The 26351-nt window shown below is 49.3% G+C and overlaps 1 protein-coding gene across 2 annotated transcripts; it reads left to right on the forward strand.

Annotated features, from left to right (window-relative positions):
- Positions 1-7: 7 nt before the first annotated feature.
- On the forward strand, positions 8-25851 carry LOC309369066 (short transient receptor potential channel 2-like). 2 transcript variants are annotated; one of them, XM_081909656.1, is made up of 13 exons: positions 8-2384; positions 6513-7205; positions 8922-9134; positions 11396-11560; positions 11849-12023; positions 14309-14509; positions 15557-15719; positions 16354-16446; positions 17902-18094; positions 19864-19991; positions 21070-21139; positions 23165-23297; positions 24993-25851. In XM_081909656.1, the coding sequence occupies exons 1-13, from the start codon at positions 2304-2306 to the stop codon at positions 25436-25438; spliced, it is 2754 nt and encodes a 917-aa protein (XP_081765782.1). In that variant the 5' UTR covers positions 8-2303; the 3' UTR covers positions 25439-25851. The 2 variants fall into 2 exon arrangements, with proteins under 2 accessions (XP_081765782.1, XP_081765783.1); XM_081909657.1 differs by lacking the exon at positions 8-2384 and adding an exon at positions 2780-3362.
- The last annotated feature ends 500 nt before the right edge of the window (positions 25852-26351 follow it).

Below are 26351 nucleotides of genomic sequence, written 5' to 3' on the forward strand. Positions count from 1 at the left end.
CTTCAGTCGCACGTTTGGTGATCAGCTGGGATCAGGATGTAGCCAGAACAAGGAGGCCACAAGGATGCACAGTGCTGCCACAGGGCTGGAAGTGAGACTAGTGAGAAGAGAGTAAGAACTCCAGTAATCGGGGCGAGGAACATGTTATTCGGGTTGCAGTGCCAGCACCCCTTACTCTCCCTCTGGTCTGATTCTTCTCACCAACATCCGCACACGCCAGAGAGCTGGGACTCATCCTGACTTGTTGCTGTGGTTCACAGCCAAGACTGTCGGAAAGATTCCTTGGAAAGGCGGCTTTCTTCCCCGCTCACCTTCTCCTCTCCCTCAAGGAAGCTGAGGGGCAGGCACTGCACAGCCCATACCGGTCTCTTTTCCGTACAGACCAGCTGCACGAAAAACGAAGACTGAATTAAATGTTTGCAAGGCTTGCCAAGCTCCTGTCCCCCCTGGCTGGGGCTCCTGTGAGCTGTAAGTTCTGCAACATGTGGAGGCCGCAGGTTCAGGACCATTTGGACCAAGGGGCCAGTTCTAGGAATGTGCCGGTGACAATCTTTGTTGTTAAAAATTGGGTTTTTTTCTGAAAAGTTGTGTTGTGTGTCACTGAATGAACCAGTTGTTCTTTTTTTTTTGAATTTTTTGAATTTTCCTCTGCACATTCATAGGCACCAATATTTCAAAGGGAACCCCTGTCCTGCACTACAATTTAGTGGGGGAACTTCATGCTTCTTCCACTTTCCCCGGCAGGGCATGTGCAACCTCTCTTTCCGATACTTTCTGTTGTTGCGGAAATTCCCCACTGTAATGGTATCTTAGTGACCCACTGCTATTATTTGTGAGCTACCTCTTTAAAAGGAAAGAAAAACAGCTGCCCTCATTGCTCCGCCCACTTTTAGCTCTGGCCCCGCCCACCACTGGAGTGCAGCCCTCAGAATGTTGGCCAGAAGGGAAGGCGGCCTTTGGGGTGGAAAAAGTCCCCCAGCCCTGCTCCAGTTGCCCCAGATGGTCCAGGTTTAATTCCAAAATGCTGAATGGCACTTTGGCTATTCTCCTTGGTTAATGTTTTGAATGATATTCTGCTGTTGCGGCAGCAGACCACTCCTCTTGTATGCCGCCTGCATCAACGGCGGTTGGGCTGGGTGCACTTGGACCCTGCTCCTGCCTGGGAAGTCTGCACTCTGTCTCCCAGCAAGTGTTATTCAGAGCCACGGCAGCCTCGGGCAGTAGCGATCGAACCTAGCTGATATAGAAAAAGCCTGCTCCTTTTCCCTTGTGGGGTATCCAAGAGCACATATGGAGTCCTTAAGTGGGTTGCCTATTGGTAGGAGAAAACACCAACCAGAGTTTATTGAGTACTGTATATACGTGAGTATAAGCCGACTTTTTCAGCATATTTTTTATGCTGAAAAAGCCCCCCTCAGCTTATACTTGAGTGAGGCAGGCAGTGGCGGCAGCAGGCTGCTTGTTCTTCCTCCTCCACTGCTGCTGCCACCACCAGGTTTGTGGTGTGGTAAACCAGCTTATACTCAGGTCAATAAGTTTTCCCAGTTTTTTGTGCTAAAATTAGGTGCCTCGGCTTATATTTGGGTCAGCTTATACTCGAGTATATACGGTATATTGAGAAGCAAGGCAGCTAGTAAGCCTGATCTTTATTAACTTGCAACAGGGTGCTCACACACACTCCCCCCACGCAGGAGGGAGGAGGAACCCAGAATAATGGTGCGCAAGCCCTTATATGGACTTTTGAAATTGCCCATCCTGTAGCCCAAGACCACCGCCTAAAACATACACACATCACAGAAGGAGGCGGTCTACAGCAGAAATCCTGTATGCCAGGATACCTGATATTGGTCACTGATTGCTTTACGTGGGCAGCCTGGCCATTCTTTTGTGATGGCAAATACTTTAATTCCTGAAACCGGGTCACAGGCTCACCCTGTTCACACACACATACGCCCTTCAGACAGGTAAGCAAAAGACAATGGGGAGGCTTTCCATTTCCTTCCAGAAATATTTCCAGAGAAATATTTGAGGTCAATTTGGAAGGGTCAAAATGGCTTCAGGACTGCTCTCCTGTACTATTTCAGACACATTGTTTATATACTTATGTATGTGATTGCCTTGTACATTTATGAACATTTATTTTATAATTGAGAACTTAGAATTCTTGTAACACTAGCAATGGTGCTGGAAGCTATTACCGCATTGGAGGCTGGCACTGCCTCCAGCTGGAGTGAGTTTCAAAGTTCCATTGCGCACTGTGTGAGGTTCTTCCCTCTGAATCTTCCAGCATTCAGTTTCACTGGATGGCCCCGCTGGGCTCTAGTATTATGAGAGAGGGAGAAAACCTTTCCTTGATGAAGCACACACTCTTCTCTTTAATAAAGGTAAAGGGACCCCTGACCATTAGGTCCAGTCATGGCCGACTCTGGGGTTGCGGCACTCATCTTGCTTTCCTGGCCGAGGAAGCCGACATTTGTCTGCAAATAGTATTTCCGAGTCATGTGGCCAGCATGACTAAGCCGCTTCTGGCGAACCAGAGCAGCGCACGGAAACGTCGTTTACCTTCCCGCCAGAGCAGTACCTATTGATCTACTTACACTTTGACGTGCTTTCAAACTGCTAGGTTGGCAGGAGCTGGGACCGAGCAACGGGAGCTCACCCCGTCGCGGGGATTCAAACCACCAACCTTCTGATCGGCAAGTCCTAGGCTCTGTGGTTTAACCCACAGCACCACCTGCGCCTCTCTCTTTAATAAAGCAAGCCCCAAATGACCGGGGGGGACGACTGGACAGAAGCTGAGTTGACCACAACCCACCTGGTGATTTACCTGGAAAGGAAATCACGAATGGAGAGAATTGTGCCATCCATTCAGCACTCCATTTCCCAGCCGCCCCCCTTTCTGCCACCCCAGTTCTTTTCCATGTTGGCCTGAGAGAAGGAAGGAGCTGGGGGCTATCAGGGCAGATGTGCAAAGGGAGAGAGGCAAGGAGGGAGGGAGCTGAGAGCAGGAACCGGCTGCGGTGACAAACAGCCCAGGCTCCTGGGGGAGCAGGGTGAGGCCTTGCTGGAGGCTGCCCATGGCGTTCATGTGGCAACCCAGCCCCCTGGGGGGTTGGCAGGTGGGCCCTGCTGCGTTCCTGCCTGCTCCTGCCCCTGCCAGGGAAAAACAAGAGATCCGCACAGGCAGAGGGCTGGAGAGGAAAGCCTGGAGGAGAAGCAGGTCACCTTCTTTTCGGCCAGGCCTTCCCCGGTTTCGTTCTGCTGGAAGGGGAAGGACCTGGAGCATCCCTTGCCAGACACACCTGTAAGGAGCTGGCACTTCTCCCCTGGGCAAGATGGCACTGGAGTTCGATGGAATCACGGTGAGTGCAGAGCGGGGAGAGGGGCTCCACAACACTTTTCATGTGTGTACATACAGACTTGTATGCTTCCTTGCTGTCGGCTTCTCTACTAAGATTGTCTGAACTACTTGTCCAGTAGTTGCTGGACTGCAACTACTGCAGGCCTTGGTGCCAATCCAAGGAATTATTCTCACAGTTGTTTCTGTAGCAAAAATTAGTTGCTCCCTTGCCTGTCTCTCCTGCTCCCGCATGCTGGCTCCTGCTTTAACGCCCGGCTCCTCCTGCCCTTGGGCTCTGGGTGAGAGTCACAGAGGTCCTTTGAATGTGCACAAAGCAATAAACCTTTCTATATAAAATTTCCAATCTATTCAGAAAACAATAAATCCTTAATTGTTATCCACATTCAGTTATAAGATAAAACATATGCGAAGGGGCTTGAAAGGAAGTCAGAATTGAAGAAAAGATTTTGTAAGATAAAAGGGGGGGGAATATTTATTTTCATTATTATCATTATTTTGTGTGTGTGTGTTTGGTATGGGATGTTTGGGAGGAAATAAGATGGTAAATAACAAATGCCAAAGTATTGATGTACGTAATTTTTATTTCTCAATTGTATTTTGTGGTAGTATGGTTGTATTAATTTTTGTAGTATAAAATCATTCAATATATATATATATTTTAAAAAAAGAGATAGTCACAGAGGTTCTGCAGCCTCGCTTTTTAGCCATCCTGCACGAAAGCTCCCTCTCCATTGCACTGCCATTTACTCTCGGGTGCTAAATGGCCGGCAGCAATGCAAACTCTGATGCGGCAACCTTCTGTATCCTTTGGTATCCCTCACCTGGATAATGCCTCTTGGGCACCCTGCAGGCCTCTTCAGATAGCAAGGGAGGTGCTCCACTCCAGATGCAGCCTTCTTAGCTTTGTTACCTGGGTCTTTTCCGAGTGGCTGTCAGCAAGCCCCCCCCCTTGCCTTCTTCCTCAACAAGCAGCTTCCCCAAGGACTCATTTTCAAATCCATTTGGCCCTCCTGTGCCAAGGCAACTGCTTGCGAATTCAATTGGGCACAGCCAAGAGGGGAAGTGGAAATGGCACTTGGAAAGCGAGGGACTTAATTACAGAAGAGGTAATGAGTTGGGGCTCTGGGGAGGCAGGGAAACCACCTGGGCCGGGTTGGTTCTTTCCATCGCCTTTTGTGATGCGAGCAATTGCAGCAAATAAACACGGCCCCCTAATGCAGCTTTTGCCAACCGGGTGCCGATAACACCTAGCTGGCAGGCTAAGTGCTGAAAAGGTCTGACTCAAGATCCAGATGTCAGCATCAGTTCCCCTCGCTGTGAAATCTCCAACTATCTGCTCTGCTCTCCACCCTCTTCCCCACGCTTCCGTCCCTTCTGAGAGCCGTGTTACGTTTCTTCATTTCTCTTTTAAATTGTATGGACCAGAGCACGCCAGGCACTCCTGTCTTCCACTGCCTCCCGCAGTTTGGTCAAACTCATGCTGGTAGCTTCGAGAACACTGTCCAACCATCTTGTCCTCTGTCGTCCCCTTCTCCTTGCGCCCTCCATCTTTCCCAACATCAGGGTCTTTTCCAGGGAGTCTTCTCTTCTCATGAGGTGGCCAAAGTCTTGGAGCCTCAGCTTCAGGATCTGTCCTGCCAGTGAGCACTCAGGGCTGATTTCCTTCAGAATGGAGAGGTTTGGTCTTCTTACAGCCTGCCTCCTAACACTACTACCTCCCCAAGCCAGCGCTGGGGGAGGCTTGGGAGTGGCCGGTGGGCTGCACACCATTGCCCCATGCTCCCAGGCTGCTTCCTGGGGGTGGGGGTGCTTTGCTGGCGACCTCCCCCCCTTCCTTACGGTGGCTTGTGGGGGGGGGGGGCTTGGGAGATGCAGTCGAGATGGGTGCCATCCCGCATCCCCCGACGGCCCTTGTGGGACCAGTTTCAGCAGCAATACTGTAGGGTAGCGAATATAAGCCGCACAATGGGAATTTGGAAAAAAAGTGTGGCTTATATTCGGGCCAATACGATAATAGAGTTGCTTTGCCCAGGGGGAGTTTGAATAGAACAGCTCCTGCCAGGGATGGCAATGGCCAAGTGAGTGCCTTTGTCCCCTCTGGCCTTCCATGCAGGCAGGGGCTACTTCTGGAGTGCCAAGGGTGCAGCATGGGCTAGACCACCTCCTCTTTTCCTTGTTCCCTGGGTGAGGACACCCCTCACCCAGCCCCCTGCCCTGCCTTCATCCCTCAGCCCCTCTGCTTCCAGACCTGCTCCTTCCCAGTGTTATGAGAATTATAAGGCCTAAGATATAAAATAAATGTAGCAGGCAAACACATACATGAATATATAAGCCACATGTCTGAATCAGTACAGGAAAAGTCCTGAAACCATTTTGCCTCTCCCAAATTGACTTCAAATGTTTTTCTGCAAGGAAAACCTCCCAATTGTCTCTGTGCTCATAAAGGGCGTATCTGTGTATGAATAGGCTGAGCCTGTGATCTGGATTCAGGAACTGAGTATTTATTATCACAAAGGAATCGCCAGACTGCCCAAATAATGCAATCAGTGATCATTCTCAGGTAACCTGGCAGACAGGTTTTCTTCTGTAGACCGCCTCTTCTGTGATGTATGTATGATGTATTGGGGGGTGATAGTCTTGAGCTAAAAATCTTTCACTATTAGGTAGAGTGTTGACTATAAAGATGACTGTATTACCAAGAATGTTATTTTTGTTTCAATCAATTCCGGTGATTGGCAAGACAGATTGTTTCAATGCATGGCAAAAAGATATTTCTTAATATATTTGGCAAGGGGAAAAAACCGAGAATAAAAAATATAATATTGATAGATGCGAAAGAAAGAGGAGGTTTTTCCCTGTCTTTGCTGGTTGAAGGAATAGATAACATTAGAGAATTCACATATATTCTATATATTTAAAGAAGATGAAATAAATGAGCAAATTAAGTTAATTTGGATATGCAGAAGGTATTAAAAATAAATTTAAGAAACCGCAGAAAGAGGGTGAAGGAAGTTAAGTTTTAAAATGGCAAAATGATTGTAAAATTAGTGAAATCTATAAAATTAGTGAAATGTATAAACTTGAAAAGTATAAATAAATAAATGGGGGGAAAAGAGATCGACCCTTGTTGTCTTTCCATCCACCCCCTTAGCAACCCGATTGGAAAGAAATCGTGAACAAGAAGTTGAAGTTCCCGGAAGGCCTCCTCAACGCCATCCAAGATGGGCAGCTGATTAAGGTCCAGCAGCTGCTGCAGGTGAGCGACGGGATCCTGAGGCAGCTGGATGAGGCCGAGGACCGGGCGTGGCGAGAGGCTCTCAACCTGGCCATCCGCACGGGCGGCGAGGAGATCACCAAGACGCTGCTGCGCATTGTCAAGTTTGACTTCCGTCAGATCCACGAGGCCTTGCTGGTTGCCGTGGATACCAACCAGCCCACCGTGGTCAAGCTGCTGCTGGACCGCCTGGACCAGGAGAAAGGCCGCAAGATGGACATCAAGTCCTTCTCCTCGGCCTTGTTTGACAACTCCATCGACAACTCCCGCTTTGCCCCGGGCGTGACGCCCCTCACCTTGGCTTGCGAGAAGGACCTCTACGAAATCGTGGACATGCTGATGAAGAAAGGCCACGCCATCCCGGGGCCGCACAAGGTCTCGTGCTCCTGCCTGGAGTGCTCCAACGGCCGCAAGTTTGACCTGCTCAAGTTCTCGCTTTCTCGCATCAACACTTACAAGGGCATCGCCAGCCGGGCGCACCTCTCCATCGCCAGCGAAGATGCCATGTTGACGGCCTTCAAGCTCAGCCGAGAGCTCAAGCGCCTCTCCAAGAAGGAGCCCGAATTCAAGGTCGGTCTCTGGCCGCACACCGTGTAGGTGTCAGGGACTAGACTGAGGAAGAATGGTGGGAGGCCCCCCTCCGAACCTTCCGAAGGGCAGGAGGATAGTATTGATTTAGAACAGCGGTGTGCTGGTCCCGTGGGTAACCGTGAGGCGAGGTCCAAGTCCAGTCCAAGGTCGAGGGTGCAGTAGAGAGGCAGTCCGTCAAAGCTGAAGCTGGGTCCAAGGCAGGGAGTTGGGTGAGTTCCGGCAGGAAAGCAGGACAGGGTGCCAGCAGGAACAGGTTACCAACAATGCTGCTCCCACAACTTGGGACTGGGGCTGGCTGGCTTTTATCTGCCCCGAGGTATAGGGTGACCACGGTCCACAGGTGACTCGCCTCTCCTAGCCTGGAGGCGAGCACTCCTCCTGCGGGAACTTAGTTCCTTCCGCCTCTCTGTCCTGAGCCTCTGCAGCTCAGGAGAGGCTGGAGGGTTACTGGACCCAAAAGCAACCTCAGCTTCCCCTGACAGGGCTGGGAGAGGAGCACTTGCAGGCAATGGGTCCTCCATCACCTCAGGAGCCAGAGCAGACTTGGCTGGTGCCTGCACCTGAGGACCCAGCACAGGTGAGGACTCTTCAGGCTCAGGCCCCAGCCCTGGCTCAGCTGGTTCTGGAGGCGGGGAATCCTGTGCAGGCTGGGATCCCTCAGGTTCAGCCTCCGAGTCTGAATCCCAGGCCATCACAAACGGTTTGCAGAGGGGCATAGTCCAGAGGGGGAAATCTGGGAAATACTGGGTGAGGAACAGCTAGAAGAGGAAACACCAGGAGAGAGATAGCTGGCAGATTCAGTGTCCTTGAATGGCATTCCTGACCCCCCTTCGCCCACGACTAGACGGGCTTTGAGAGTGATAGAACAGAGAGCACAGTGGCAACAAGCTGTGTTGGAGTGATGTAGATTAATGCGGACGGAGGGGGTGAGCCTCTACTGGAAGCCACGCCATGTCTAGAAAGATATGCCTTCCTTTGTCACTTGCTGTGATTATTAAATACCAGAGATTCTGGTGTAAAAGATGACTTTTTTACCTTGGAAAATCCTCTAAAAAGTCGGGGGTCAGGTATGGGTTCGCTGGGCAGCGGCAGCGAACGGTGGGCTCCACGCCGGGAGGAAGCCGTCCAGCGAAGCTGTCTTAGCATCGCATAAGACTGTGAGTATAAGTCGACCCCCCCAATTGGCAGCTGCCAATCCGGGGGGTCGTTTTATACACCCAGTCGCCTAATACGCCGGAATCTACGGTAAATTGGTAAGAATGCTGTTTTCGTTTGATCTGCTTATTTACTGCCACCGAGGCAGGGATCTGATTCCCCAAAGCCTGACATTAGGTCAAGGTGGGGAACATCTGCGGCCCTCCAGGTACTGGTGGACCACAATTCCCATCATCTCTGAACATTGGCCATGTGGGCTGGGAGTCCAGCAACAACTGGAAGGCCACTGGTTGTTCCTCAGCCCTGACATTGTTGTTGCTTTTTAATTCCACAATATTCACATCACAAGCCTAATTCTTTTAGAGGGAGGAGTTGGGGTGGGGAGTCCATGTAGACCACACTGTGCATCTGGGCAATTCAGATTCTGCACACAGAAAAGCCGTTCTCTTCAGAATTGGGCTGGGTCCTTGTGCTGCCCTTCCGAGTCGGAGCCAGACCCTCCCTTCCTTGACCCTGCCTTGTCCTTGTCCCCCCGTCCAGCCCGAGTACCTGGCCCTGGAGCAGCTGTGCCAGGAGTTTGCCTTTGAGCTGCTGGGAATGTGTCGCAACCAGAGCGAGGTGACGGCCGTCTTGAATGACGTGGCGGATTCCTCGAATGACGAGGAAGAGGAGGACTTCGATGACCAGGCCTTCGAGGAGGGCATCCCCAACTTGGCGAGGCTTCGCCTGGCTGTCAACTACAACCAGAAGCGGGTGAGCTTGTCAGAGGAACATGGTCCGGGGGCAGATGGGAACAGTGCTGGATTTAAGGCAGTGTGGGCCGTTCTCCTGCACAGGGCACTGAGCCAAGAGGGTGCAAAGTTATGACGTAGCACGCTTGAGAGTATGCACAGAATGGAGAGCGGGGAGGGCGCCAAATTTTGTCCTCAGGGCACCATATTACCAAAGTTCGCTGCTGGTGGAAGGAAGGTCTTGCGGTGGGCAAGGGGTCTCACATACTGCCAGCCACAATGGCCAGCAGCATTTTCCGTTGTCAAAGATGCCATGGCACTTGCGTTCTGGTTGTGGACTTCCCTTGGGGGCCACCTGGTTGGCCCCAGTGAGAACAGAATTTTGGACTGGATGGGCCATTGGCCAGATCCAGCACAGGGGTTGCCGAAATGTGAGGAATCAGGTTTGAGAGAGCCATTGCTTAGAATCTTCTCATGGTTTCTTAGCTTCATCTGGTTGGCCACAGTGGAGAAGTCTTCAGAAACCGCCCCCAGCACCTTTACGTATATCTGTCTGTCTTGCCTTTCATAAACCAACAACCTTGTTCAAAAGTCCATTCTGCCTCTTGTGTTGTGTCCATCTCATGCTTATACTGGCCATATACAGTGGTACCTAGGTTTACGAACTTAATCCGTTCTGGAAGTCCGTTCTTAAACCGAAACCGTTCTTAAACCGAGGCGTGCTTTCCCCAATGAGGCCTCCCACCGCCGCTGCCCTTCCACCTTTCGGTTTCCATTCTTAGACCGAGGTAAAATTTGCAAACCAGGACACTACTCCCGGTTTTGTGGAGTTTGTAAACCGAATCGTTCGTAAACAGGGCTGTTCTTAAGCTGAGGCACCACTGTAAACCATTAAGGGTTTTTCAGAGCCATTCTTAATGAGACCCTAAACAGCAGTGGGGGAAGGTAGTCCTGAGACCACCAGGCAGGCCTTTGCTTTTTGAGCAGGTCAGCAACCTTTTTCAGCCGTGGGCTGAGCCCTTGTGGGGGGCTGGACTATATTTTGGGGGGGAAATTAATGAATGAATTCCTATGTCCCACAAATAACCCAGAGATGCATTTTAAATAAAAAGACACATTCTACTCATGTAAACACACGCTGATTCCCGGACCATCTGTGGGCCAGATTGAGAAGGCGATTGGTCCGGATCCGGCCCCCGGGCCTTAGGTTGCCTACCCCTGGCTTTGAACCAGGAGAGACCTTTTCATCTTATTTCTGTCATGAATTCTACTCAATATTGATCCAGAGCAGAACTCCAGTGTATAGTTAACAGGGTAAAAACTTAAAACACGTTGCAGGATCCCCCCCCCCCAAAAAAAGACCAGAGGCAATTGTATTTCATCCAGCAGAGCTTCACTGCTACTGAAGTCAGATGAGCATAATGGTCTCAAATTCAATACATTCAGGATTGGCCCTGTCCATAAGAAATCTAGTTGCAGTTGCAGCAGACTTAACTTAAATTTACAATAACTTATAATAAGACACTAAAATTTAACGCTAAGCATATGTGTACAGAATAGCACACCAGAAGGAAAAGATGTAGAGAGAGAAAGTGAAACCCAGGCTCCTTCTGGCCTTATTTTTATAGTCAGCACCCCCTTAACAGAAGAGGTAAGAGAACCAGTTTAAGCCAGCTGTATTCACAGCTTCTCTGAAGGAATAACCCAAACACAATGAACCTTCTGCCTGTTTCTTTCACACAGAGAAGCTGCCAGAACCCTCTTGAATTAATTAGAATAGGCCAGTTCTGCAGAACTGGCAAAAATGGCAGACAGACTAAGAGAAAAAGACAACAGTGACTTTGACAAAGAATGGGAACCATTTATATCATATTTGCAGAAACAAAGAAAGTCTACAGACTTGATGGCAGGATTTAAATAAACATTCACATCATTAGTATTAGAAAATGTGCAGAAGACAGAGAAATATGGTGTACTTATTTTCATCTTTATGTTTTTAGGTTAGATGTTATTGTATAAATATGTTATTAGTAATTTTTCTTTTAGGAGGTAGCAAGGTGGGTGAAACACTTCAGAAGCGGAAGTTGGGGGAAGCCCAGGAGGGGAGGGAGGGAGGAATGCGTAATAAATGTCATGGATATGAGATGTATGTAATGAATGAAAAATAAAATTGAATAATTTTTTTTTTAAAAAAAGAATTAATTAGAATAGGAAAGATCTCTGCACATCAGATCAATACTTTCTGCACTAAGAAATGCAATCTGACAATTCCCCTCCCCGCAGTTTGTCGCCCACCCCATCTGCCAGCAAGTCCTGTCGTCCATCTGGTGCGGGAGCCTGCAGAGCTGGAGAGGCAGCACCTCGCTCTGGAAGGTCTTCGTCTCCTGTTCCATCTTCATGGGGATGCCGTTCCTGTGCCTCGTCTACTACGTGGCCCCCAAATCCAAGGTGAGGGGTTCGTGGCCGGGCTCCTTTCTCGGCCTCCACAACAGACAGATCAGCTTTATTATTTAGACCCCGCCCATCCGGCTGGGTTTCCCCAGCCAATCTGGGCGGCTTCCAACAAAAGATTAAAATACATTAAAATTAAAAATACATTAAAATTTAGACTACAATTCCCAAAACACCTAGGGGCACCAGGTTTTTTTTGGGGGGCTGATGTACGACCATGGTGTGTGTGCCCCCTCTTTAAAACACTGTGTGCAACCCACTGTGTGTTTTCTCATTCCTCCTCAGTTTGGCAAAATGCTGAAGATACCCGTGATCAAGTTCCTTCTGCATTCGGCCTCGTATGTCTGGTTTCTGGTCTTCCTGCTGGCAGAGTCCCTGGTGCTGGAGCACAACAGCGAGACCTTTTCGGGGCGGAACCAGGATATGTGGGAAACGTCGCTGCACATGATATGGGTGGCAGGTCTGTGGCCCAGGGCAGACAGGCAGGGGAGGGCAAGGATGTGGGCAGGAGATAATTCTCCACTACCACCTTGAGAGCAACCCTGTGTTAGAATTCCTGCTCCATGATTGCAGTCATGGGATTGATGTCTATCACATGTCTGTATATGTTTTGACTCCACAGAGTGGCAAGTGATGGAGACAGGCTGTTTGTGTCACTGTGTTCCATCAAGTGGAACTATTGTCCTTTTTCTCTTTGCTGTCTGATGCTGGAGAGAGAGGGAGCCATGTTGCAGTGCTCCGTGTGTGTTTATATGTAAATAAAGTAGATTAGCCGAAATGCTGAGTTGCTGAGGTCTGTCACGCAAGCTGCAAAGACTCTGTGGATTCCTAAATGTGCCGATGTCTGTTGTCATCGGTCGCTGTGATGTTTGGACTGAAGAAAGCTTTTGAAGCTCCCAAACAATTGACCAGGAGGGAGGGAGCATACCAGTTAGGCATATGTATCTGCCAGGGTCCTACTCGAGTATAGGACGAGCTCCTGACACCCGGATCCCTCAGTCCCACACTCTGTGTGGGCTATTATGTGTCGTCCAAGTAAAGATCTCCGCTTAAAAGAGCCAGTGTGGTGTAGTGGTTAAAAGCGGTAGATTTGTAATCTGGTGAACCGGGTTCGTGTCTCCGCTCCTCCACCTGCAGCTGCTGGGTGACCTTGGGCCAGTCACACTTCTTTGAAGTCTCTCAGCCCCACTCACTTCACAGAGTGTTTCTTGTGGGGGAGGAAGGGAAAGGAGAATGTGAGCCGCTTTGAGACTCCTTAGGGTAGTGAAAGGCGGGATATCAAATCCAAACTCCTCCTCCTCTCTTCTCCTTCTTCTTGTAAAAGGAAAGCATTCAGCAGGCACTGAAAAAAAAAACACACACACAATAGAAATGGCACCTGCCTGATGTGTGTCAGGTTCAAGTTGCAGAGGATAGGTCACCACACTAAAGACCCAATTCCTGTATGCCAGGGATGTTCAACTCCCAAGAGACTGCCATTTACTCCCAGAATAAAAAACTTGTAGGGGGGGGGGGCGCCAAGGTTATTTTGCTTTTTGTAGGTGGGGCTAGGCCATAAATCGCACACCAAAAACGAAAGCATGCAGCGATAACTCCTTTTTCTGTTTTTTCAATCGTGTGCAAATGAAGGACAGAGCGAGGGAGCGAGGGCGGATGTTCTCTCCCCCCTGCCCCCCACAGAGGAAAATGAGCCTGCGATCGACCACTATCACCCGGGGATCAACCTGTTGATCGCTTTCGACCGGTTGGACATCCCTTCTGTATGCCACACAGAACAGGCCAGCTGATGAATATTATTTTAAAAGCCACAGATTAACAAGCTATGGTTTATAGGCCAACAAAAAATAACTTCACATTGTGGTTTGCTGCAAGGAAACAAGTCATGGATTGGGCAGGGTTCCCACATTCAGGGCTGGGTATTCCCATTCAGACAAACCATTGTTAGTCTGAAGAAACCATGACCTTAGCATTATGGGCAAACAGAGACAAAGAGGGTAAGCTTAAGTGGAGAAAAAGAGATTGAGAAGAGGCATCAGGGGTTGACAGATGTTCTGCCCCTGGCAGTGGTCCCAGCTGGGTGATGGAGTTCTGGCCAAGTCAGGGACACCAGCTGACATACCACTGGGACCACTTCCAGGTTCAAGAAACAGAGTCAGGTCAGGTTCCAGCAGGGCAAAGTCAGACCAAGCAGAGTGTCACCCCAAATGGGCAATATCAGGCAAGGCAGAGGTCAAAACCAAAAAGGCAAAGAAGCAAGGTGGGTTGCCCTCTGGATAGTTTTCAGGGGAGCCCAGGTTGGAAGTTGGACAAGGCAGGCTTGAATGTTGTTTCAGCAGCTGGACAACCCAGGTGGAGCCTCAAAGAGGACTGCAGCTTCCTCTGAGCAGCCATCCCTTATGGGCAAAGCCTCTGAAAAAGACACAGCCTGTTTTGGGAGCTCTTGAGGCTCCACTATGGTCTCCAAGCTGGAGTACTTGGTAGGCAATGTGACCTCTTCAGGCCAGGGAGGGGCTGGCACCACAGACCACCTGATGCTAGAACTTCTGAGGAGCCCAAGATGTCAACAGACTAGCTCCCAGGGCACACACTCCTCCTCGCAGCCCAATATGTCCCCTGAACCCATGGCCTCTTCCCCCAAGGATGGGGATCCAGAGTCCTGGGCCATGGCAATGACCAGCCCAGGTTGCCCCTGCTCCAGCTGTGGCCAGTGGTGGGTTTTGATCCCCTGTGCTTTTTCTCCTCCAGGTTTCTTCTGGTTTGAGTGCAAAGAGGTTTGGATCGAGGGCTTCCGCAGCTACCTGTTGGACTGGTGGAACTTCCTGGACATCGTCATGCTCAGCATGTACTTGGCCTCCTTTGTCCTCAGGCTCCTGATATTCTTCCAGGGCCGTGTTTTCTGTCTGGATAACGAGGAGTCTGCAGAATGCCGTTACTACACAAAAGCGGGTGAGCACCTCCCACAAGCTGGGATCTTGTTCCTTCTTCTGTATTGGGCACCATCGGTGCATCGGCTTGTGAGTTCGATAGAAAATAGATCGATTGATAGATAATACTGTACCTAGCTTTCTCTCTGACATGGTGCTGGAGGCAGGGAGGCACTGAGTGCAAAAGCACTTTGCCTGTTGGTAACCCTCCAACGCCGCCATTAAGAAGCAGTGGTTCTTCTGTTCATTAAGAATTTAATTAGGATTAATGTACAGACACCTGCTGGTAATGATGGGACAAGTTCAAAAGCTGAATTTAAAAGCTACAAGGCTGTACAGATTTAAATCGGAAAGTAGACTTCATTTGATCTAAAAGATGGTATGTGTGTGTGTGGGGGGGGAGCCAATGGCTTTATTAATGACTTGGCAACCCCCTGAGAATACTACTTTGTTGTTGTTGTTTAGTCGTTTAGTCGTGTCCGACCCTTGGTGACCCCCTGGACCAGAGCACGCCAGGCACTCCTGCCTTCCACTGCCTCCCGCAGTTTGGTCAAACTCATGCTGGTAGCTTTGAGAACACTGTCCCACCAACTCATCCTCTGTTGTCCCCTTCTCCTTGCGCCCTCCATCTTTCCCAACATCAGGGTCTTTTCTAAGGGATTTTATCAAGACTGGATTGTAATTGGACTGAGCAATAGTTTGGAAGCAGAATTAGAGGGAATTAGTGGACCTTGAAGGCCAGCGCACGAGGGGCCACGTAAATTTTATAATTGGCTATGTGGTTGATTTGTATTTGAACTGGCATTGTAATTTGGTTAATTTAAAATGAATAAAAATTATTTAATATAATAATAATAAATGGACTGGGGCTGATGGGAGTTCAGATTGTCTGGAGGGTCCCAGCTTGCAGAAGAGAGTCTTTGGAATGTAAAGGCTTCAGACATGGGTACAGGGCTGTGACCAACATAAACCTTGCCCCATGGAGAAGCTGTCTTGCATAATGTGCGCCGCACACCCTGCACAGATGCCCCTTGCTTCTCTCTCACCCTTCCTCCCCTTTCTGACCCAGACCGTCAGGAGTGGCACACCGAAGACCCCCAGTTCATCGCTGAGGTGCTCTTTGCCGTGACCAGCATGCTGAGCTTCACCCGCTTGGCTTCCATCTTGCCCGCCCACGAAACCTTGGGGACCCTGCAGATCTCCATTGGCAAGATGATCGACGACATGATCAGGTTTTTTGTGGGGTGGGGTGGGGGAATCAGGCTCTTTCCCTGCCATCATCCTTGTTGGCTCTGCAGTGCACTGAGCCTTCTCTCTCTCTCAGTGAATCCCCTGCCTCCCAAGTCTCTGGGGCATCACCTTGGCCCCTGAATGCAGTCCCGATATAGGACATGACTAGTTCTTGCCTTGAAGCGGAGACCTGTTTTGGCAAGGAGACCAGAGGAGCAAGCTCAGGCCCAGCTGGGAGGAATGGGGCAGCAGCAGCCTGTGTCTGTGTCATGAGATAGTTGTCCTGAATGACTCAAATGACCCCAAGTACCGGTATATGATAGACCACCTCCTTCCATACCATTAAGATGGGCAGAGGCCACTCTTGGTAGTTCCACTGCTCTCAGAAGTTTGGCAGCCTGGGAGAGGGCTTTATCAGGGGCAGACTCTACCCCAGGGAATTCCTTCCCCATGGAGGTGTGTCTCGTATCCTCATTGAATAGCTTCCATCATATGCTAAAGGCACACCTCTTCACCTGGGCCGTGGACACCCGAGATACATATTTTAAACCCACTCTATCTTCTTGACTTTGTTTTAGATGGTTTTAGGTCTTTTTATTAGCTTTTTGGGTTCCTTGTGCTTCTTCCCCTCTCTAGGTTCATGTTCATCATGATGATCATCTTGACTGCTTTCTTGTGTGGGATGAACAACATCTACGTCCACTACCAAGAGTCGGAAAAGCTGGGGAGGTACGCCAACCTGCTTGTTCTACAGAAAGCACAATCAGCTCACGCGAAATCAATACACAGTCACACCTTGGAAGTCAAACAACTTAGTTCCCAGATGTTTTGGCTCCCGAACGCCGCAAACCCGGAAGTGACTGTTCCGGTTTGCAAACTATTTTTGGGAGCCGAACATCCGACGGGGCTTCTGTGGCTTCCGATTGGCTGCAGGAGATTCCTGCAGCCAATCGGAAGCTGCGGTTTGGTTTTCGAATGTTTTGGAAGTCAAATGGACTTCCGGAATGGATTGCGTTCGATTTCCACGATGCGACTGTAGAACGAAAAACAAGGTTGGCTGCAGTCCTTCTTTTTTTGGTCTCAGGAGAAAACCCAGAATCAAATGTCAGTGCCACCATCACGTGCAAATCGCAAAACTTGGCCAGAGGCAACTGGTGAATCACCTGTGGGTGCCCCCCAGGCTATTAGTATTTTGCGAGAAGGATTTGAGCGTGTGCTGGAACTTTAGGTTTGCAGAATTAAAATGAATTCAGGAGCTCTGTTGTTCTAGTGCGACAAATCCACAGTCTGGAATGTGATAGCAGAATGCATTGAAACATGTGGGATGAATGAATGATTAACAGGAAGACATGTAAACACCCCACAAGCAAATCGGGATGCTCATTCTCCTATAAGCATGCATAATCAACAAATAAAAAGGAACGCTCAGCAAAGACTGGATATAATCAAACTTCCGCATAAGCTTTGAGCAAGTAGATCAGGATGCACGTTGAATAAATATTGAATAAAGAGGTTTTCTGAACGTTATAAGAAAAACCTGCTGCTTTTCCCTTATGGGGTTCCCGAGAGCCCATATAGAATCCTTTTGTAGGTTCTCTATCGGTAGGAGAAAATAACAGAGGCCAACCTCTTTATTGATCTGTTGCAACAGGGTGCTCCCCTCACACTCAGGAAAGGAGGAGGACCCCGAACAAAGGTGTGCCTGCCCTTATATAGACATTTTAAGTTCTTTGCCCTGGAGCTCCAGACCACCCCTCCATACATCATACATACATCACAGAAAAGGTGGTCTACAACAGAAATTTGAGTGTTGTTTTTCCTGTCTGGCAGGTTTTCTGATAATGCCTTATATGATTGCCTTTCCTGATAGTCTGTCACAAAAGTCTGTCACTTTGAAATGGTGATTACTCAATTAAAGAGACAATGGGAAGGCTCCCTGAGCCGCTCCCTCTTTGCAGAGAAAACATTTGGTCAGTTTGGGAGTCAAATTGGTTTCAGGTCAGTCTTCCTGTGCTGATTGATCTATGTACGTGCTTGGTTGGTACATTTATGAACATTTATTATATGTCTAAGACCTTAAAAATATTATCACAATATAAATGCAGTAAAGAAGCAACGCTGTAGGGAGGAGTCCCCCTCCCCCTGCCCCAGCTCTTTCAGCTTGCTATCCCTTCTCCCCTGCAGCTTCAACGAGACATTCCAGTTCCTCTTCTGGACCATGCTTGGGATGGAAGACCACGATGTGGTGGACATGCCCCGGTTCCTCATGGCTCAGCTGGTGGGGAGGGTGCTGTATGGGGTCTTCACCATCGTCATGGTGGTCGTCCTCCTCAACATGCTCATCGCCATGATCACCAACTGCTTCCAGAAAATTGAGGTGAGTGCTGCTGCCAGGGGGGGGGAGGGGATTGAGAGGTGGCCTTTAAGGTGCACTGGAACGGGACTGGGGGGTACAAAGGGAGAGGCGAATGCCCCACTCCATAGGGTACACACACCAGGGACATGCCACTTGGGATGTAAGGAGGCTGTGATTTCTCTCCTGTTGGGCATTTGTCAAAATCAGTTCTGTTCCGCTGCAGTTCAGCTTCCACTAAACCCTGTGCTATTCGTCCTGCTATCTGCTGTGGCTGAAACTTACATTCCTTCATTATTTGATATATTTCAAAGGAAGGGAAGTGTCAGTGCTGTAAATAATTACACCTGTAACATTTTCAGGCTACTGACAGGTATGCGAACGGCAGGGATTTCCATTTTTGATGGAATTCTCCAAACATCTCTAATTGCATATCCACCAGCAGTAATGGCCCTTTCCTGCTATTGGTCAGACTTGGTATAAGTTAAAGTAAAGGTAAAGGGACTCCTGACCATTAGGTCCAGTTGTGACCGATTCTGAGGTTGCGACGCTCATCTTGCTTTACTGGCCAAGAGAGCTGGCGTACAGCTTCTGGGTCATGTGGCCAGCATGACTAAGCTGCTTCTGGCGAACCAGAGCAGCACACGGGAACGCCGTTTACCTTCCTGCCGGAGCGGTACCTATTTATCTACTTGCACTTTGACATGCTTTCGAACTGCTAGGTTGGCAGGAGCAGGGACCGAGCAACGGGAGCTCACCCCATCGTGGGGATTCGAACCGCCAACCTTCTGGTTAGCAAGTCCTAGGTTCAGTGGTTTAACCCAAAGCACCACCTGGTATAAGTTAGGGTTGCCATATTTCAAAAAGTGAAAAATCTGGACACACAAAAAAATCACACAAAAATAATAACGAAGTTTTGAGCTATTTTTAAGGAAATACGCCAAAATCTACACTTCCAGCATGGGTTGCTATATGTATGGATTTCCCCAGGTACTTTAGTGATTTCTCCCCGAATCCTGGCTATGTATGCCACCCCTAGTATACATCATCTTCAGCCATTCCTGGGCTGTGCCATCCTAACCACAGTGGTCCTTGCATTGGTGACCTGAAGACTTGGTTACTGAAACACACTTTCCATGGGGCTGCCCCTGTGTTGGGTCCAGAAGCTTCAGCGCTTGCAAATTGCAGCAGCCAAACTGCTTACAGGAGCCGATCGCTGGCAACGTGCTACTCCACTGCTGAGAGAGCCAGGCCGATTGTCAATTTGCTACTGGGCCAATTTCAAAGTACTTGTGTTAGTTCACAAAGCCCTAAACATCTCAGGCCAAAAGTGGCTTTAGACTGATTCAATGTTCTCCACTGAGATCACCACGATCCTCTGATGGGTTTGATGGTTCCCTGCAACCCTCTGACATTTGGTTGGCCATCACTTTAGTGCCCTGTGGAACTCCCTGCCAGTAGAGGTTCACCAGAAACCATCCCTGCTATATTTCAGATGTTTTTGGTTTTTGGAAAACTATATAGTTTAGGCAGGATTTTTGTGTGTGGAACCAATCAGCATTTATTGATATTGTTAGTTATATTTTTAGGGATACCCTAGCTTCTTCTATTCTCACATTCCTGCGGGCAAGCACTGTCTTGTTTCTTGATAGTTCTATTGATCTTCTGTAAGGTCCTCTGGGAGACTTTTTGTGGGGCTGAAGAGCAGGGCAAAGATGCTCTAGATAAATAAAGAGCTCCCCTCGTATTTACCGGAGTCTTCCTTGCCGCCTCTTCTCTCCTGTGCTCTTCAGAACGATGCCGACGTGGAGTGGAAGTTTGCCCGCTCCAAGCTCTACTTGTCTTTCTTCAGAGAAGGCTTGACGCTGCCAGTGCCCTTCAACATCATCCCGTCACCAAAGTCCATCTTCTATGCCATCAGGTAATTTGTCAGGCTGCTCCTGAGACCCTTGAGGTGGGGAGACTCTGGTAGTTCTGGGTTAAACTTAGCCCTCGGCAGCAGAGGACTGGTTTAAGGATTGGCAGACTCTGCAAAACTGTTGCTTTTACAAGCACAATGCCCCATTGTTCTGCCCGGACACTGAGGTCCAGCGCCAAGGGCCTTCTGGCGGTTCCCTCGCTGTGAGAAGCCAAGTCACAGGGAACCATGCAGAGGGCCTTCTCGGTGGTGGCGCCAGCCCTGTGGAACGCCCTCCCACCAGATGTCAAAGAGAACAACAACTACCAGAATTTTAGAAGACATCTGAAGGCAGCCCTGTTTAGGGAAGCTTTTAATGTTTAATAGACTATTGTATTTTAATATTCTGTTGAAAGCCTTCCAGAGTGGCTGGGGAAACCCAGACAGATGGGTGGGGTGTAAATAAATTATTATTATTATTATTATTATTATTATTATTATTATTATTATTATCATTATTATCATCATCATTATTATTATTCTGCATTTGCCGGGAACCAGTCCTTGAATGTGACAGCCCATAATAGCAGGGCGCCATCATTGCATTATTTCTGGAACCCACCCCAAACTCCCACCCCCCAGGCAAGGCTATTCAGTCATGTTATTTTAAAATGAACTTTTATTATGTTTAATGCTTTCAAGATCCTATGCCCTTTTAAAATGGGTTTTTTGGGGGGGGCATATTGGGTTACTGTTTTTATTTTTTATTAGGTATTTTGTGGTTTTTTTATCTTGATTTTATTCTGTGAACCAACCTGAGACCCCCAGGTATAGGGAGGTATATAAATTCAATTAAGTCAATAAAATCAATAAAAAAGATTTCTGATTTTGTTTATATTTTGATGCTGAGTATGTTTTTAATCCTGGCTGTTATTGAAATATCTTGATGAATAGTTTCTCTTTTGCAAAACAGAATATATATTTTTTTCAAATAAACAGTATGTAAATTTAGTTAAATTTAGTAATAATAATAATAAATATTACAGTCAGCCTTGCTCACGGGCCTCTCGGCTCACCTCTTTCTTCCCCCGTCTTCTCCCAGGGGCCTCTTCCGCTTCCTGTGCTGTTACAAACCAAAGCGCCAGCAGAAATACCCCTCCATCTCAACCATTGTAAGTTCCCTTTGGGGCTGTTTCAAGGGGGTGTTCCTGGCACCGGGGACTCTGCTTGCAGTGGGTTGTCACACTCCCTTCCTATACTTTTGGGGAGATTGGGGGAGAGATGCCCATTCCCCGCCCCACGAGTGCCTCTTGGCAGTAGCAGTTGAGAGGGTGGTGTGGGAGTCCTGCATCCCTGATGTTGTAAACAAAATTTGCCCTTTTTCCCTTTTGGGGTATCCAAGAGCCCATATAGAGTCCTTACGTGGGTTCCCTATTGGCAGAAGAAAATAACAGGCCAACCAGAGAATACTGAGAAGCAAAGCAGCTAGTAAGCCTGATCTTTATTGATCAGTTGCAACAGGGTGCTCCCCTCACCCGCAGGAAAGGAGGAGGACCCTGAACAATGGCGCGCAAGGCCTTATATAGACATTTTAAATTCCCTGCCCTGGAGCTCAAGACCACCCCTCCATACATCATACATACATCACAGAAAGGGATATAACCCAAGACCACCCCCCACAAACATCATACCTGCATCACAGAAAAGGTGGTCTACAACAGAAATTTGAATGTTGTTGTTTTTCCTGTCTGCCAGGTTATCTGATAATGCCTTATCTGATTGCCTTTCCTGGTAGTCTGGCCATTCCTTTGATTCCCCAATTCCTGTAACAAGGAAGGTTTTTTCCTCCCTCCTTGCAGGAAAACATTTGGACAGCTTAGGAGTAAAAATGGTTTCTGGTCGGTCCTCCTGTGCTGATCTATGTATGTGCTTGGTTGGTACATTTATGAACATGTATTATTTATATATATAAGACCTTAAATTTTATTATTACACTGATGACATCACAGGCCCTCTTGAATTGACAACAATGAACCTTGGGTTAGGGGGGCTTACCTGACCTCCCAGCGGTGGACTCACCTCCCCACTGTGTGTGTGGGGGGGCTCCTGCTGGTGAGCTTGCACAGGAATGACCTCCCCATTGCCTTGCCCCTTGCACTCTTCCTCCCAGTAAACAGCAGCAACTCCGTTACCAGGAGGTCAGGTCCATACCTCCCCCCAACTCCTCCACGCACTACGTATTGCTCCCATTTTCCTCCATTCAGTGACATTTATAAAAGACTGTTGCATCAATTAAAAGCAGTTAGGCCAAGTGCTTCTGTGCTGCACCAACAAGTCTGTGCACTCCTGGTGCCATAATTGTTGGGATGCGTCCAAGGAAACGGGGGCAATTGTCAGGCCCCCCACTAGCTCCAGCCCACCGGCCGGTAGCGGGATGATCTCCAGTCGTTGGATCAGCGTGTAACTGCGACTCGAGCTTCAGAAACCTTCAGAAGCTGAGCACGCAAGCCAGCAGAGTAAAAGAACTCTTCGCAACAGAAGGGCAGATAGAGGCTGTGTGAAGCGTATTTACAGGCATTGTACTCAGCATCAGGACAAAGTGAAAAACATGTCTTCTCCCCTTTGTGTCCAAGCAAGCAGCATAAGCAAAAGCTATGCACAAACGGAAGTTCCCAGCAAGCTGTGCTGGAATGTAAACAGACATGCGACATACAACAAGTCCACACATCTGTTAAGGTGGAACGGAATAGGGTAACATCCTCCCCCTTTCTGTGTAACCTGTATCACCTGTGGTTCAACCCAATTGCACCCGCTGTACACAAACCTGTAGCTGTTCTTTGTTCACAACCTTAGACAACAGATCTGCGGGAATTTCGTTTCCTGGCATGTAGGACACCTGAATGAGTCCTTTCTGAATACACTCTCTTGCACGATGTAACTTAATCTGCAAGTATTTGGTTATAATGTGAGGCCGTCTTCTTCTTTTCAAATAATGGCATCTGTTTGCTTTTCGACTAATTATTTCAGAGGCCATGCCTCTCTGGGCACGCTGAAGCATGCGCAGAGTGCTTTGCAGCCACAGCCACCTGCTTGCTAGCCTCCAGATGCAGGCCTCCCCCCCAGGGCCCTTCCGGGAGGTGTGACCCCCTCATTTGGGAACCCTGTCACCCCCTGACTCTGCCCTTCTGCCCCCCCAGTCTAACCCCTCCACGGATGAGGGCGGCCAGCGTACGGAGGGCCGTGCTGCCTACAGGCGCCAAGTGCTCAAGGCGCTGGTGCAGCGCTACATCGACACGGCCCGGCGGGAGTTTGAGGAGAGCCGCAGGAAAGGTAAGCAGTGTTGCCTCGGAAGGGGGATCCTGATGGTGTGCCATGTCCAGAAGGGCTTGCCCACCACCCTCCCTGCCAGACTTCTGCAACCGGGTGCCCTCAGCTGTCTCAACCACAACTCCATCAGCCCCAGCCAGCTCTGGTGTAGGTTCTGGGAGTCCAAACCAACTGGCGGGCATTCCCCGCTCCCTTTCTGCTTGATTCCCGTATCTCTTTCTGTGAGGCCTCTGTCTCTTCCAACCCCCATTGCCCCTACGGTCCCTGCTTTGCAACCCATCTGTCCTGCTTCCTGCAGCCACCCTGGCTCTTCTTGGTGCCCCCACCCCTGTTGCTTTGCTACCCCTCAAGGCTTACTGTCTCTCCCACTTTGGGTGGGATTCAGTCAGAAACACCAGGTTCAGGTTGCACATTGAGAGCTGATTGGGCAGTCTTCTGCAACAAACCCACTTCCCCAAATGCTCTCTCTTTTTGCCCTAAGGAACGTAGTGGGATAATGCCCTGGAAAGTGTGGGAGGATGCTTGCTTTGACGCAGCATCGTCTAACCTTCCTGCAAGCAAATCGGAATGAAGGCTCAGTAGATAATCCACAATATCAAACATCCCTACAGATTAGTGCTCCTCATGGAGGAGCTGTCTCCAAAGCCTAGAGGAGGGGAAACAGTAGGATTGCTAAGTGACTAGAATTTCCATGGGGCCTGGGCAGAATCTCACCCCCACGAGGGCTCCCTCTTTTGTGTCCTTTTGGTGTGAATGTTCAGGGTGGCAGGAGAGGATATATTGTTTATTAATATCCTTCCTACTTTGCGCTCTCTAGTTCCTTTACTTAGCAGAGTTTACATCCCCCTTTTTACATGCACAGCAGATAGCTGGTTGCAGGCTCGTGTGAGCCTCTCACTATTATATAATTCAGCCTGTCTATGATTGAATTGTACGTTCCTGGTAAGTTCACTTGAATACCTCTTAAAAGAATAAAGACGCCAGTGGCAAAACTACTTGCCCCGCTACCGGAGGTGGAGAGCAGGCGGGTTGTGGCTGGCGCCCCCTGGGGGCATGGCACGCATCCTGGGGGCATGGTATGCTGCCCACAAGGGCATGGCGCGCCTCCCGAAGGGGTGTGACTCACATTCTGGGGCGTGATGTGCCACCTGGCGCACAGGGTGGGGGGGTGGGGGCAGTGCAGCATGTGTCTGGGAGGGGGGCTGTGATGGCACCCTACTGGAATAGTGATGACGGGGGTGAACTGCTCCCTCCACACCCCCATTCCTCCGCCAGTGAAAGACGCGACACTCTTATTCAAAGTCAATAAAAGAAGTTTACTCACATCAGTTTACAGCTGGATTCCTGAAGGCAGACTTAGTTACAAATATGTACCTGTAGATCTACCTCATATGGGGAATAATCCCAGTGCTTCTGCTAGCTGAGAGCTAACAGAGCAGTCCTAGCTAGAAGCTGGTCAAACGAAGAAGGAAGTGAAACAGAGAGAGGTGTGCTCCGTGACTCGTCCTTTTGTTACCTGGACAGGTGAGGTCATGCCCACCTTCTATCACATGCGAAAGGAAGGATGCTCCAGCCAGGAGGAACAGGAAGTTCCGACTGGCTGGACCAAACATTCCCTCGCATGTCCTCTCTAGCATTACAAGGAATGTTGGACTTGACTGCCTCTCACGGATCACATCCCGCACTTTTTGCCCACAGATCTGGGGAACCGCCTGACAGATCTGAACAAGTCTGTGCTGCGCCTCCTCTCCGACATGAAGCAGCTGCGCCACACCGTGGCCGACAACGGCACGGCGGACAACCCCTTGAACGGGACCAGCGTCCTGCACAAGTACATCATGAAGGTGCGCAGCAGCTTCCAGAGCTACGACAATGGAGCAGGCGGCTCTGAGCAGGCAGCCCCCACGGACGCGGCCTTGCCCCAGGATGGCGCCGTTGCCAACGAGGACGCAACGCCGTTGCCTCAGGAACTCTCTGAGGGACAACAGGCGGAAGCTGAGGAAGGGCCGCCCCAGGTGGAAGCGGAGGATCCTGGGGTGGAGGCTGAGGAGAGGCTGCTGGAAGTGGAAGTTGAGGAGAGGCCACCCCAAGTGGAAGTAGAGGTGGCAATTGAAGAGAACCCTGTAGGAGAGCCAGAGACGTGATCTGCCTTCTCTCCAAAGACAAGGGATCTGTTTCATTCTCGGCCGGGATCTGCTGTAGAGTTCAGGGTGACGTTTCCGTAGGAGCCTAGGTGGGGGAAACATGCTTGTAGAGTCTGCCCCGTTTCTGACATGTCCAAGGGGCAACGCAGTGTCCTTTCTTAAGCCAACATCCTTTGCCAAGTGAGAGAATGTGTATTTCACTTATCTGACATGAGGGCTCTTTACTGAGCAGAACCATAGCTGTGAACCTTCTCTTTTTTGTGGGAAATTCCCTTATTTGAGTGCCGTATCCTGCTGCTTCCCGCTGCTATCCCGGATTGTTAGATATCCAGTAGACTATCTCCGGGAGAGGTGTGGCTGTTGATCCCTTATTTTCAAATCTGAAAGTTGACAGCTATGAGCAGAACGAGAAGACTGTGGTACCTTGGGTTACATACGCTTCAGGTTACAGACTCTGCTAACCCAGAAATAGAACCTCGGGTTAAGAACTTTGCTTCAGGATGAGAACAGAAATTGTGCTCTGGTGGCACAGCGGCAGCCCCCATTAGCTAAAGTGGTGCTTCAGGTTAAGAACAGTTTCAGGTTAAGAACAGACCTCCGGAATGAATTAAGTACTTAACCTGAGGTACCACTGTACTTTATAAAGCCCCCCAAAAGCCGGACTCCTGCTATTGGCATTTTGCTAAACCTTCAACCCACTTTGAATTCTGTTCTGCTTAAGATTTGAGATGGAGGTTCGTAAGATTCCACGAGGCCACACTAACGGCTGCCCCCAGTATCTGGGGCCCACCTGGCCTACAAAGTGTAAACACCTGGGTCGGGGTGGTGGTGAAATGGAGGAAGCCTACGCAGGATGGGGTTAGAATCAGCGCAGTGAAGACGGGAAGGGAGGTGGCAGTTGCAAAACACCAGT

Source organism: Podarcis melisellensis (genome assembly GCF_964234715.1).
Source record: "Podarcis melisellensis genome assembly, chromosome: 4".
NCBI classification, from domain to species: Eukaryota; Metazoa; Chordata; class Lepidosauria; order Squamata; family Lacertidae; genus Podarcis; species Podarcis melisellensis.